At 47.0% G+C, this 14,600-nt stretch overlaps 1 protein-coding gene across 1 annotated transcript in view; it reads left to right on the top strand.

The window, feature by feature from the left end:
* TBX15 (T-box transcription factor 15) overlaps positions 1–14,600 on the top strand; it is a 98,250-nt gene that overhangs the window by 78,320 nt on the left and 5,330 nt on the right. Inside the window, exon 7 of the mRNA XM_056341926.1 lies at positions 2,884–2,981. Coding sequence (XP_056197901.1) covers positions 2,884–2,981 — 98 coding nt within the window. The remainder of the gene's footprint in view (positions 1–2,883; positions 2,982–14,600) is intronic.

Raw genomic sequence — 14,600 nt, 5'->3', positions numbered from 1 at the left:
TTGTAAAATGAGTCACGCGGAAGTGGTGTGCCTTCTCACCGAAGCTGGTTTTGACATGGCTGCATGTTCTTTTTCTGCAAGACTCCATACCGGGGTGGTATGTGCCTAGCAGGTTAGCAGATGAGGTTGCTGTCTCATGGATCTTGTCTGATGCATAGAAAAAGGTTAAAGTTCAGTAAGGGTGTGTTCTGCTTAGATGCTATTTCAGAAGCACCCACAACATTTGTTCTGCACAAAAAAACCCAACACCCAAACCCAACAAATTAGCAGGAAAAAAGGATGATCTAGGATATAGGGACCTGAATTTGTGCATAGAACTGGACATTTGAGCTCAGTCACCCGCATACTTAAAAAGGGTGGTTTATAATGCACATCCAACATGTGCACACCTCTGGGGGAGTAAAGGACTCTCCTTTGGGGCAGGAAGAGGAAAGTGGTGGCTTGAAGCCAGCTGTGGAGTGTGGCATCTGTTCTTCAGGTACCTGTGGCTGCAGCGCTGCCCTCAGCATCACAGGGCAGCCTGTGAATCCGGGGAGGCCATGGTGTTGCTGCTGGCACTTGCAGCCTGGGAAGGGGAGGGTGACAGGAGCCAGGTCCACTGCAGAGGGGCTGCTCTAGACCTGCTCCCCTGGAGCAGGAGGAGGGGGGTCCCTGCCTGCATCCCTCCTTTTTCTGGATGCCCTACAGGGCAGGAATTGAGCAGCTTCCCAAGCTGCTCTGGTGCACTCAGTGTTGCCATTTACCCTCCGTTAGCTCACAGGCACAGCGGAGTCCAACCCTTGAAAGCAGTATATGATTCCTGATTTAGTCTTTTATTTCTTCTTTTTATTATTTTCATTTATTTGATTTATTATCTTTTCATTATTCTCTCTTTTCCTTTTCTTTTAGAAGTACAAATTACACAGTACTTGCAAGAACTGTATTGGTACTGGGGAAAGTGGTAAACAGAGAGCTAGAAACGTCAAACTGTGAGTCAGGCCGAGCTGAGATGATGCAGCTCCGTGCAGAGGCAGGGCAACAGCCGTAACCTGCCTTTACTGATTCCCTGAGCCACATCCTGTTGGGGGTTGGATTTTTCTGGAAGGGAGTCACGAGAGCAAAGCTAGAAGTCAGACACTGGTGCAAGGTGGGGTTATGTGCACGGGGATCTCGTGCCTGAGCCAGACCGTGTGAACACCAGTTTGGTGAACTGGCCTCCCTGCACGATCCGCGAGGCAGACGCGGAGCAGCTGGATGAGCACAGCTGGAACTTTCAGTCTGCATTTCTGGATGTATTACTTGTTTTTAATTGTCAAGGGAGGTTCTTTCAACAGCAGGTCTTGTTGCATTGCAACTTGCTGAGGGCATTTTATGCCCCCTGGATATATGGTACCAGCAAGTCCTGCCTCAGCATTTGGGCTGAGGATCATTTCTTGAGGCTGCAGAAAGGTACCGGTCTCTTCCCAGCTGTGTGAGTCGAGAAGCAGACGGAGTCAGAACATGTGTGGCTTTCTCACACGGGGAGCAGGGGAAATCCTGGGGGTGGTACTGGTAGTCAAAGAGCTGCTTTTGCACGCAGAGCCCAGCTCAGCAGATGGGTTCACGTTCTGCGCAGCCTTGTTGTCTCTGAGCTCCATGAGCTGGCAGGGGCCACTGTATTAACCAAATAGTTTTGTTGTAATGTGCTCAGCGCTAGTGTGAGACTGCTATGCAGAGATGTCTTCTGTTTCTACTTCTAACAGCTTAGCAGCTAATAAACACCATGCAACAACCTCTCTTCTAAACCTCCTCTTAAAATACAGAGTTTGGTTTGCCAACTCCAATGTATTTAAAGCATCTGAGCTTCCGGGGAGACTTTGGAAAGTTAACTGAGTGAGTGGAGGCACGTGCAGAAAGACATTTTCAGAAGCAAAAGGCAGCTCCAGTATCAACTCAACATCTGATGAGAGGCTCTGGGGATGTTAGAGCCTTTTGCATTGAAAGGGGATATGTTCTTGCATTTGACGAAGCATCTCTAGTTGTGTCCAGTCAGTGTGAGGGCTACAACTCACTTCTGGAAAAGAGGCAGGAGAAGGCGAGGAATGAGGAACAGAGCAGTTTGCAGCTTCCACCAGGGTCAGCCTTTCCTGGGGTGAAACTCCGGGGGGTTGTCTCGTAAAGAATGTGGGAGTCTTTTCCTGGTAATGCACCTACGTCCTTACTGAGCCTGTGGAGTTAGAGACTTTCAGCAGACCTAGTGTTCTGTCATGAAAATAAGAGCAAATCTGATACCTCAGCTCTTCAAGAGGAAAAGCTGTCACTTGATTTTGGCGTTTTTCTCTTTGGTACTGTCTTTGCGGGGAGTTAGGGACCCAAAGCAGAGATGCCACTGATCTTTAAAAAGTCTCTTATGCATTTCTAGTAGAAGTCCAAACCCAAGGAGACTCCTTTTTGATGGCTTCCCGTAGCACTTCAGAACAGTGTCCAGAACTAGGAAGTGGCAGGGAAAGGCAATTCACAAAATCTCTCTGATTCTGTAGGCTGAATCCCAGACCTCCCTTGTTTGCATGGCAGCTTGTATCTACAAAGCATGGAATCCCGCTCCAACATAGAGCACGCCTTGACAAGCTGACGTCATGTGTCCCCTGCAAAGCAGGCAGAAAGCTGGGGATCCTTGTTAAAAAAGAAAAGGGCACTGGGAGACCGTGAGGAGCTTTTGAGATACTGGGCTGGGGAAATTTCATTTTACTCTGGTAGCCAGCACCTGTGCGGGAAGGCTTGCTTGAGGAATTCACAGATGTCAAGGTGACCTTTTGGTGGCTGCTGGCAGCCTGTCAAGCAGGGTCGGAGCCCTCTTCCCCCGGCGCTGATACCCTTGCCAGCTGACTGACATTCTTCTCTCCTTGTTTTATTTTCATTGCACAGGACGGGGCTGGAGGCCATTATGGAGACCTATGCCTTCTGGAGGCCCCCCGTGCGCACTCTCACCTTTGAAGACTTCACTACTATGCAGAAGCAGCAAGGTGAGCATACGAAGGGCACGCAGAGAGCGGTAAAAAGAGCAGAAGAGGGTGTAAGAGCAGCAACGTGCTCTGCTCTGCATCCAGCATCTGGGATGGGGATGTCATGCTCCTTGTTGAGCTCTTCGCTGTTGTGCAGGGACACAGAGCAGAGAGGAGGGATGGAGGGAAGGACTATGCCTTAGGATGTGCAGTAGAGCTGCTCCATCTCCCTGGTGCCCCCAGTGCCAGGACTAGAATCCTGGGAGGTGGAAGGTACAGCAGAATGGAGCGCAGGGTTAGGCAAACCAGCCTGAGTACATGACATGAGTTAAGTGTGAAGAGAGCACCAAGAGACCGAGAAAACACTCCAACATGTCACACACATTCTCCACGTACAGTTAATGTTTGCCATTTGTGTGAAAACACAAGGGGAAGGGGTGTATGTCCTCTGGAAGCTTTAGGAGACCAGAAACGTGCCTCCCCCCAGGATCATGCTGCCTCTTGTTCAAAACCTGGTGGCCTTGCTGCAGAGACTTTCTGTTAGTATGAGCCTGGCAGGAATCACTGGGTAGGCCAAGTGTTTTCCGCTTGTTCATGCTGTGTCTTTTCATAGCTTCTGCCCTTTACATCTCTCATTTGTTAAGTAGGGCTTTCATCTCCAGTTTCAGGCTGTGTTACTATTTTTTTTCAGGGATAGGACTTCCTCATTCACTTCGTTGCAGCTATTTCTAGTTAAAATCAGTAATCACTGGAAATAGAGGTATCAGGGAAACTTGGTACTTTCTTTAATTCCAATATACATGCAAGAAATGAAACAATCCAAACCCGTGTGCAAATGTGACACCTATGAGGTTAAACAATCAAAACCAGTTGCATGCCCTGTGTAGCAGATTGTCCAGCCTCCCACCCTTGAGCTTGACATCACTTCCCTCTACCCCTGAACCCACCTGGGGATTGTGTGGTCTCCTCCAGAGGGAGCAGAGCAGCACTGGTTGCCAAGGCTGAACCAGAAGGGGATACAGTGCAGGAATCTCTTCTGGCTGGCTGTCGCCCACGTCAGTTCCCCGTGCAACGCCCCAGAGCCCAGGTCACCTGCTACACTGTTTTTCTGATGGCACAGCACCAGCGGCGGACAGGGCACAGTTCTGTGGGCTGCCTTAGGCTCCCCGTGCACGCTTCTTGGGGGGGGGAGGTTTTGCACAAGATCAGGGGCTCGTGCCAAGGAGCACTTCTGGTGGGCTGTGCGGTCAGAGATGGGTTAAAGCAGGGATTCAGAAATGTTTTCATCACCCACCCAAATAGAAACATAACAGCCTTTCCTCCTGGTCACAGTCGCTGAGGCAGCCTCCCTCCTCACACGCCTTCCCGTCCCTCCCACTGGTTATCAGATAACATCCTAGTGGCAAGTCCAGCTATTGCTTACGTGGTAAGGTAATATTAGGAAAGGAAAATATTTAATGTATTTTTAGCTTGTTTTAATATAGTTTGGCAGCTGAAAAACCAGGAAGCAAGCCAGTACCCTGTGACCAGCTGGCTCTGTGCAGACCACCGACATTGCACCAGAGACCACTAGGGCTTAGGGCAGCCCTTAGCTAAAGCTGTGTCCGCAGGTTGGTGTCAAAACTTAACAACTCACTACAAAACAGTGCTCTTGAACTCTGCATTTAGCCATGCGAAGCGATCTCAAGATAAGGAATCAGAAATATTCCCTCCATCACAGTGCTTACCTCTCCAGTGGCTGCTGCAATGAGCTGACCCCTGGTCTCAGCAATAGGTGCAAAGCCAAGGTACAAACACAGCACAATTTTAATTTCTGGCTGCTGGGACAGTCCCCAGGGGCCAGCACAAATATGTTGGTCTGGAGGCCTTGGAATTGCTGGCAGAAAGAGCAAGAAATGCTGAGGTGGCTTTAAGCCACATGTGATTCTTCCCTCCAAACATAAGACGACCAGGATGTGCAGTGCCCATGCCTCTTCAGCTCCTTACGTTCAGGCACATGAGCTGTGTGGCAGGTGAGTGGATCCCTGGTGTTGAACAGCTGGCCGCAGTGTAAGCTATTGCACTTCAGTGCTGAGCCGTGGCCAGTCTCATCATGGAAGTGCTTTGCCTGGGGCTCTATTTCTCTCTCCCGCCTGAAGTTCAGGGCTCTGAATGAATATGCGTCAATATGTGCGTGAATATGCCCTTGCATATTTATGAATTAGAAGTTTTCAGGGTATTGTTTTAATAATCAGATGCTTTAATTCTAGATTGTGCTGTTGTCTCCAAAGCTGGGTGAGTATATGCCATTTCAGAATAAACATCTGAGGAAGTGCACGCCTCTATTTTATCCCTTGAGTTGTTGGTTGGGAAACTGCACTGGGGCTATGAGAGACTTTGGGGACTAGATGTGTCCTCTGCAGCTGAAAAGGAGCGCATGCTTACTGCAGAGAGACAAGATGAGAGCAACAAAAGAGGCCACGTGCCTAGGAAGAAACATCATCGATGAGGAACGAGTTATGGTTGTTCAGCCTGGTGAGGAGGGAGAGAGTACATAACAGTACTGAAATAAGACGCTGTCTGGGTGGAGAGGAAAAAAGCAGTAGGATCCAGTTATATGAAGTCTAGCAAAGTGCTGGATCAGATCCCTTGTAGGAACTGTGGAATTTAGCCTTGATTTTCAAGAGATTAGTCCCCCCCCCACACTTTCCTTGTAGGAAAAATGATGCTTTCTGGGGCAGAAGCTTGGGACTCCAGCAGTATTAATACGGTGCCTTTGCTGCTTTCCAGCTAGGTTTTTCTGTGCTACAGATTGCTATGGATTCTTAGCTTTTGGTTTGTCATTTGGTAATTTTTTCATGAAATGAAAATGTTATCTGCCTTTTCCAAAACAGTTTTGTTAAACAAATCCATCTGAATTATTTGGTTAGGTTAGAGATTTGACTGATAGAAATAACTGTATAGGTGTGATGGATTTTTGGAGAGCATTTAACTTATCGCCACATGTATCAGCTTGGAAAAGTTAGCATTAGCGTGTATTAAGAAATGAGTAGCTGACCGATGGCAAAGCTGACACGATAACCGTAAATCCAGCATCCAGTGAGGACAGTCCCACTGTTGCTCTGCAGGGGCTGGTTCCAGCACTAACTTGTCCAGAACTAAATGAAACAGTGCAGTTATTAAAAGGTACAAATCTCATAAAAGTGGTCAGTAATGATGGGGACAAAGGTATGAAGGGCGATAGAGTTTGCTTGGTGACCTGCATGCATTCAAACAAAGCGTGGCTTTTCGCTCAGCCAGATATGATATTGTGTGTCTAGAAACAAAGCATAGGACGTACATACCCACCAAGTGTACTGGAAATTGTTGGCACGGTGAGAATTTGGAGGTCTCAGTGGATAAGCCATTGCATGGGCAAGAGGCAGTGTATGTAAAACTGTGATACGCAATCCTTGGTGTAGAAAAAAAATATCAGTAAGCAGCGGGGAGGCAATTTCCTAGCTGTAAACTGACATTGCAATATGGCCTTCTACTGTAAGTATTTTTAAAGGGCAGAAAGAGATTGAAGAAGATTCAGGGAAAAAATGTAGAATGATTTGTTGAATGAAGAAGATGCCTGAGAATGAAAACTCAGTTTGCATAGTTAATAAAAAAGATTGAGTACTGAATCTCGTACCGAATCTTGCAGAGAGAAGAGTACGTTATAGCTTTGTCTCAGCCATCCTCAACAGACTCTTGCGACTGCAATTTCAGTGTTTTCCTGACCCAACTGAGTCAGTTCAAGCTTCATTCAAGTGGCTCTGATTTTTCTACTCTAACTGAATTCTCATCACTTTTCGTGGGATCTTTAAAGGTAAAGAAAACAGAAGTTCCCACTCATCCACCTTCTTCCTTCATACATTTAATTGTTTACAGGTTTTTATGTCCCCCTTCTGTGCTTCTCACAGCGAATAGCACCAGCCATTTCATTTCTCTTCAAGTGGGAACTTTTCCAGGTCCTTAATCGTTTCTTTAAAAACAAGTCTGCACAGAGTATTCCAGATGCATCCACATGATACAATTATCTAAAGGTATTATAATTTTTTCCACATTATCCTTTCTGCCATTCAACATACATCCTAGTGCTTTGCTCATTTGTTTGGCTCAAGCTGTATGTTGAACAAGGGCCGCAGTGACACACCGAATTGATACTTGGTGTGCTGGATGCAGCTGTTTCATACAGGGATTAAATAACTTTCTAATCTATGCAATGATGGGCTTCAGCTGCCACACAGACTGGAGAGCCTGATATTACAGCCAGTCACACAGATGCCTGCTGTGGCTGGCTTCAGCGCCAGCTTTATTTGCAGGTGTTGCTGTTGAAGTAAAGCATGTCAGTAAGTCTCTGCAGGTGTGTGACCTGAGTGGTCATCATATTGTCCTACCAAGAAGAAGGACATGCTGTTTCTGTCAGTGAAATCCTCTGGCCTGAGAACAAAACCTCTCTTTTGCAGCAGGTGGTCCAAAAGTCATTGCAGCTTTACAAGGGCAAGTACCATGTTTGACACAATCACAGCAGATTTGCAGCCAATTTGGAAAAAAAAGTCCCCCCTGAAAAAAACCTTTGCAAGAAATGATCAGAAAACGGCAGTCCAGGGGAGGCTGACCTTCTGGAGAATGATGTCACCCGCTCTGCAGTCTACTTACTACTAGGGAAAAAGGGGGCTTGGGATTATTGAATGCACATGGTAATGAGATGTGGGGAAAGCCAAGAATCTATTAAAGTCTTTAATTGGAATATATTTTCAAAATTTAGATTGAACCTCATCCAGATTCTCATTATTAAAAATATGTGGCTCAGTTTCTTGATTTAACAGGGAACATAAAAAAATAAAGAAGAGAGGGGGGGAAAGAAAATAAGAGTTCCAGTAACTCTGGATTGTGTTGCTTTCCAAGAGTAAAAAAGAGCCATTGCTGGCTCCTATGTGATATACAGTTTCCCACAGGATATTGTGATGAGCAGATTGCTATCAGTGACTGTAAGTTTTGCCAGGACATAGAGATTAGAAAGGCACTGTAACAATACTGGGATAGCGATCAGTATCTGATCCGTCCTACAAAAGCTGATGAGTTATGCAAGAACTAAAATCAAAGGTATGCTGGCACCTGGTAAAAAGAATTGCCTCCTAAGCAGAATTTCAGTACCAGTATGAGAGTCACACGATGTGGTAAATCAGCAGGTTTGCAGCACATAAAATTTTACTTCACCATTAAATTACTGTTTTGATACTGGCGTACCAGATCTGGGAGAGTCAAACGACTTCGCTATGGCTGGTGAGTTCTCAAGGCAGCTTTTCTTTCACATGGGGTTTCTTTGCTCGAATAAGTGCCTTTGCTGAGGACTCCACCAATTGTTTTCAGTAGATTCAACCCATCCTCCATCAGCTTGAGCATCTGCATTGATCTTGGGCTGGAGCCCTGAGGTAGAGAGGCCACCTGCTAGAGAGTCTGCAAAATTGTCATTAATGGTTGTTGAGATTAGCATCAAGAGCTTGAAATTTGTCCAAAAAAGGTACTGGAGGCAAAGAGGGGTGTGCTCCTCACCAGTAAGACAGCTGTTGGTATCTCTGGTAGCAGCAGGTATCCTGCTATCTCTAGAGCAGCATGCGTGTACAAACTGGTGATCGAATTTTGACTCAGTCTGTTCAAGACTCCCTCTCTCTCCCTCGGAGAGAAACACTGGAACCCTGCAGTCTTGTGTCAACAAGGATATGCACAAAAGGCTCCCTTCCTCTGTGTGGAAGAGGTTCAATCTTCTCATTTACTGCAGGAAAGGAATGATGTCTTCTTATAGTCATGATGCATCCAGACAGACCCTAAGGCTGCATGATATAGCAGCAGCTGGGGGACTGATACGCTGAGGTCTTGCTGCTTTTCCAGCTTCCCTGTCTGTGAACGTTACCCTTTTCAGGCAGGCATCACTCTGTCTTACCAAAGTTTGTCTGTGCCGCATGTTACTCATTTCTTCTTTGGTATAATACTCTTCTCCGCATGGGGGGTGGTGGTGGGTGTGTGCTCAGACAGCTGCCCTGCTTGCACCCATCTGAAATCAGTATCGCGAGCGCACAAACGTGTATCGGTGTCAAGCGGAGGGAAGACTGAGCCCTCCAGAGCTTTGTCTGAAGGCAGCACAGGCGCCTTGAGGCAGAAAGAAGGAAATAACTGTTCAGATCCTTTCAACTTTATCTGAGATCCCAGATCCCTGAAATATCATCCCCCAAGATGTCAGAGGAGGCTGAACAACCTACAAATACATCTGCTTGGCCACTTGCCTCCTGACGGCAGCCATCGGTTCTCCCAGCAATGCCACCAGGATAATCTGGATGCGGCTTCCCTTTCGAAATCAATTGTGAACGGTCCAGGCTATTGGCAGAGGTCAGATATCTGGGTTTGGTCTCAATTATCTTCTTGATACTTTTGACCTTGAAGATGAGATTGGAAACAGAGCAGTTGTTGCCAGAGTTATTGGGATCAAGCGCTGGTTTCTGCTGCATACTTCAGATGGCTCATGGATTGCCTCATTTAAACGAAGCAACAGGGAACAAACTGTTCCAGCTTCTTCTTGGTTGAGCTGCAGACAGCTTTTCTTTAGGGAAGGGGCGTTTCTGGTTCTTCAAGGTCTCATCTTTCACAGTTAAAAGCTAAGATATCCTCCCAGATGTGACATGAAGGGCTGGGAGTCAAACTCTGTGCCACTGGCTGGTGACCTGAAAGGAGCCCGAAGCACTCTGTTACTCCAGGGAGGTGTTTACCCCGATGTCTAATTACTGAAGTGTAAATCTCTGTTATCTCACGGGTGCTGATCAGATTTCGTGTGGATGAATGGAGGGGGGCAATGACACTTTGAAGATTTGCACAATTTCCTCTGAGCGGCACATTATTCTGTTACCAGTAGAAAGTGGCATGTGCTTTGAGCTTGCCGCCATACTGTGACATTTCTCCTCAGTTCAGAAATTTTGAACCACAGTGCCTCTGGGGTTTGATGGTTGGTTTTGGGTTTTTTTTATTGTTTAACGTGCTGGGGCTTCCACGGCCTGTGCTGGCCCACAACAGACTCCATCAAGAGTGGCAAGAGGGGTTTGCAATTCAGTTTGCTTCTGTTACCACCAAAGAAATCGCCATGATTTCAGTTGATCTCAGCTGCAAGGTTGCACCAGCTTCTGCTGTGAATTTCTGAGGGATTTGTGTCACAGGGGGCCCTTTTCTGCCTCCTGTTTTCATTCAGTGTCATCTCCTGGGGTAGTTTTTGACCCCTTTGTGATGTCTTTGCCCAGCTGCTGGTTGTAAATGTGAGTGGCAGTGCATAATTATCACTCCTGAGCTATTTTCTCCACTAAGGTGGGTGCTTGTCATCCTTCAAGCCTGAGTTGATTTGATCTGTTGGTACTCGAAGAAGGGAAACAGGAGCTGTTTCTGTAGGAGCTGAGGCACAGCTCATGGAAGAGCTGCACACGCCGTGTTACAACTGTCTGTGCACGACGCAGAAATAACGTCCATCAGGCCTTCTCCTGAGCCAGCGCCGAGCTGCCCAAGATGCCACCTGTCTGTATGGGGAGCAGAAACCGTCGTATTAGACAGGCTGGGAAGGGGATGTTGTCTCTTACTTTTGGGAAAGCTCTTTTGGTGCTCTGGATACAGATGGGAGTGGAAACGAGACGTCATGAATTGTACTTTTTGTTCACATTAGAAAAAAAAGGGATGTGTTTTATCATTAGAGCTTGAAAATATTTTATCTTGGAGGATGATTGAGGCAAGTTTTATCTTGAACTTTCTGTCTGCCTAGTTTGTGGTGCAGAAGTCTGGAAGAGCTAAAGGGAAGTGATGTGTTATTCTGAGTTGTTCTAGATTTATCATTAATTCCAGTTATTCTCCTCATTTCAGGCAAACTTATAAAAAAGGTCTATTATATTATACTAACCCTAAATAAAATTTCCTTTCATTCCTCACTTCTGTGCCATAATTACATACTTTCCCACTTAAATCTATTGCTGTAACCATCATTTTTGCTCTTGGTGAGCTGTATCTCAAGTGACTACAACACACTTTTGATATTTCCCCTACCAACCCAGCGACTTGGCATGCAGTAGGTTTTGGGTCTCATTTGGGCCCTTTAAAGATTTTACCAGCGGGTTCATAATTTGATAATTGGCCAAGGGCTCTACAGAGAAAACAGACATCTACACTGCATGAATACAGAAGTGGCTCTCATTCCCATTAAAAGGGGGAAGTTTTCATTCCTAGAAGTGGGGAAATAATGAAAAGAGAGTCCGGCACGTCACAGACCAGGTGGCCTTGCCCTTGCCTGGTGAGGGGACGAGGAGGAGGCATCAAAGCTGTTTAGTTTCTCAAGACAGTGAAGGGGGAACTCAGGGTAATAATGGCACAAGAAGGATGTGATGGAGAATCTTGCAGTCATTCTGAAGGTTTTGGGCTTGAGCTTTGGAAAGCTAGGAGTGGGAAGAGAGACCTTGGGCTGCAAGTTACACTTGCAAGGCAAAAGTTGCCATGGTATGGAAGAGCAGGAGTGACACTTGATTTTGTGGCATCTAGATGCCTGGAGGTGCACATAAGCATCGAGAAGGGCTGAGGGATGTGCTGCTTGAAGAAATGAATCCAGGTTTGTGCTAGGCCTGGCTCTTAAAGGACATGGGATCAGATGGTTACAGTGACACTCTGGGCTCAATCTGTCAACCAGATCACCCGGCAATCTGCACAGACCTTCCTTCATTACAGTCTCAGATTTCCATCTTTGGGCCAGTACTTCATTTTTCTCCTGTGACCAAAGCTGCAGTAAACTTCGAAGGCAGGCAGTAAGTTTCACAAGCCATACTCAGAGTGCAGACACGTGCGAGTGCATGGAACGGGAATGAGATTTTACCTTTTTGTTCAAATTTGTTTTCCTGTGTGCATGCTGTCACATTTATCTACTGTTGCTTCCAAGGGTAGAACACCGCAAAAAACTGGGAAGAGTTGGTCTCTCTCATGCTTTAGGAAGTCCCTTTACCTATTTTTGGGCTCTGTAGAGTCTTCACAAAAATCAGACCTTTCAGGAGTGACTTAGAGTTTGTCTGCATGGCCAGGCTCCTCTGCTTGTGCTCCATGCTGGCCCGACACATGCCAGCTCCCCGCCAGCTCCATTTGGAAAGCTGGAGAGCTGCGTTAGTGTGGCTCTGTGCCCAAGTGAATGTAGAATATAAACTGCCTCTCAGGAGGCCTTATTCACTCAAGTTAAGCGCCAGGAGGAGAGCCATGAGCCAGATGAATGAGTAGTGGCCACAGCCCCTCTTTCGCGCACCCTCGGGTGCTTGGACATGTGCCTATCACGCGGTGGAGGTGCCAATGTGTTGGGCATGTGTCAGAATCGGTCGGTCAGCGAGGCTGTGACTCCCAACCTTTGGGCTAGGTCCTGCTCACATCTGCAGGTGGAAGGAGGTGGCTGGGCTGAGGTTGTGGGTCACTGTCCTGCTGGGCTGAGTCCAGCCTCTGGGCTGGAGGCTGTTAGGTGGAAGCGGGCTGAACTGTTTAAGAAGCATTTGCACTCAAAGAATACCTTTGTGCTGACATGTCAAAACATAAAATCTTAAGGCAGATCACCTTGTGGTTTCCATCCTTGTTAGAAAGTCAAGGCACGAGCTCTGAGCACCCTCAGCCACGTCTGTTCTTAACGAGACAGTGAATACCAGGTTATCGCTGGTGGAGCCCAGCCGTGCTGGTAACTGGTGGTCGGGTAACGGCAGTGATCAAGTTGTCCAGGCCGCTCTAAAGCTCTTGCCTGTCTGAGGAGGCTCCGTCGCTGCACAGGACATGGCACTCATTTACATATCTTGTGCTGGTTGCAGCTTCAGCTTGCGCTTTCTCCCCTCCTCTCCACCAAGCAAGGTCTTCAGGGGCTGAGCCGTTTGTACAGAGGCACTGCAGGTGACAGTAGCAACTGTGCCTGGAAACATTAACAAGGGAAATACACTGTGGTGGAGTCCAAAGTGTGATTTATGTGCACCTTTCAGATAAAGGAGGTTGGCATGAGTTGTGGGTCAACTGACTAGTGTGGTGTTATTTGTAAGAGAGATCCCAGAAAATTTTCCATGCACAATAGCTTCAGACTCTCTTGGCCCTGATGTTCTCCCCCCTATCCCCCTGTTGCCAGAAAGCTCCCTTGGCTAACTCTGGCTCCTGGCAGATGTGTTTTCCATCTACACCGCAGTGTTAGAAGTTCTCGAAGTGACCTGTCCTGTGTGGAAGAGGTCTCCATTGTCTTTCAGACGCCCTGGCATGATGAATGCTTAAAGAATACTCCAGCCCCTGGTTTGAAGGCCATCATGCCCATGGACTGGATATGCTTGGGCTTGCAGTTTATGCTGAACTGTCCTTACCACAAGCTCAGTCTAGGTAAAAAAGCAAAAGCAGGGTTCTACTGGGAGCACAGAGAGAGACAGCGCTGTTACCGAGGCTTAGAAGGACACAGGTGACAGGAAGGAAAGAATGGTCATAAGCTACCTGAGATGAAATTTTAATGGCAGTTCTTATTTGTACCCAGATAAGAAGCTGTATTTTCTTCCCTACTCTTTGCGCACAGGTATGTGACACTGACACACGACCAGCATTTCTATATGGTGTCACAGAAGGGAATGCTGGCATGAAGAAGAAGGTTTGCCCTTACGTCCCACTGTCTCCCCAGGGTTTCTCTGTTTTCCACTGTTATTTCATTCTTCTTTTTCCCACCTCCCCTCCTTACCAATGATTTCTTACTTCTCGGTCCAGTTTGCAAGTTTTGACCTTTCTTGCACTAGATCCTACTCCGCTCCCCCTCTTTGGAAATGCTCCCGTCCCTTTGATAAGATCAACTCAGCCATCACTCGTATGCCCACAGAGAGCAGGCCTCTGCCAGGATAGCACCGGTGCTTGGCTAAACCCGGTCTGCAACGGCAGGACACTGTGGGGACAGGCACCTTCGTCTGCCATGGAGTTCAGATACAAAGGAGGGGGCGTTGGTGTTACAAACCTTGTATTTTATACAGATGTGACTTGCTACCTGCATGTATGTGGGGCTGGTGTGTGCAGGGCCACAAATGAACTTCTGGGGACCGGACTCAATAGCAGTTAATCACTTTGGAATCATGATAAGTGTGGAGGTGAGAGATACTGTGACATTACTGGTAAATGATGTTGGTGTTGGCAGCTATTTCCAAGGGGAACAGTGGGTAGAGAAAAGGAACAGAAGAGAATTATTGAGGGATTCATTTTGTTCTTGTTTAAATGTGGTTTCAGTTGACTTAAACCAGACCTAAACATAGCCTTGTGTATCAGTTTAACTAGACTGGTTTGTATCCATGCCTTCCATTAAAACGACATACACATCTGTGTATCAGAGCCTGTAGTATGCTGTGGATATTCTGGCTGGGCTTGCTGCCATCTCTGGGGGTATTTGGCTGGCTTCGTAACAGCCGCAGTCCAAGTTAAAACTTCAGAAAACTCCAGGTTGCGTTTGGCCCGTAGCTTGTGCTGCCAGCAAAGGCGGATCAGAAATATCATTCAGAGCAGAGTGGAGCTGTTTGCCTTCTGCAGAGCATGAGCTGAGGTGGGCCTTGCTTTGTACTGTTTCCCATTCCGCTTAAAGGTGCAAAG

Source organism: Falco biarmicus, chromosome 5 (genome assembly GCF_023638135.1).
Source record: "Falco biarmicus isolate bFalBia1 chromosome 5, bFalBia1.pri, whole genome shotgun sequence".
NCBI classification, from domain to species: Eukaryota; Metazoa; Chordata; class Aves; order Falconiformes; family Falconidae; genus Falco; species Falco biarmicus.
This window is presented reverse-complemented; position numbering and strand designations above follow the sequence as displayed.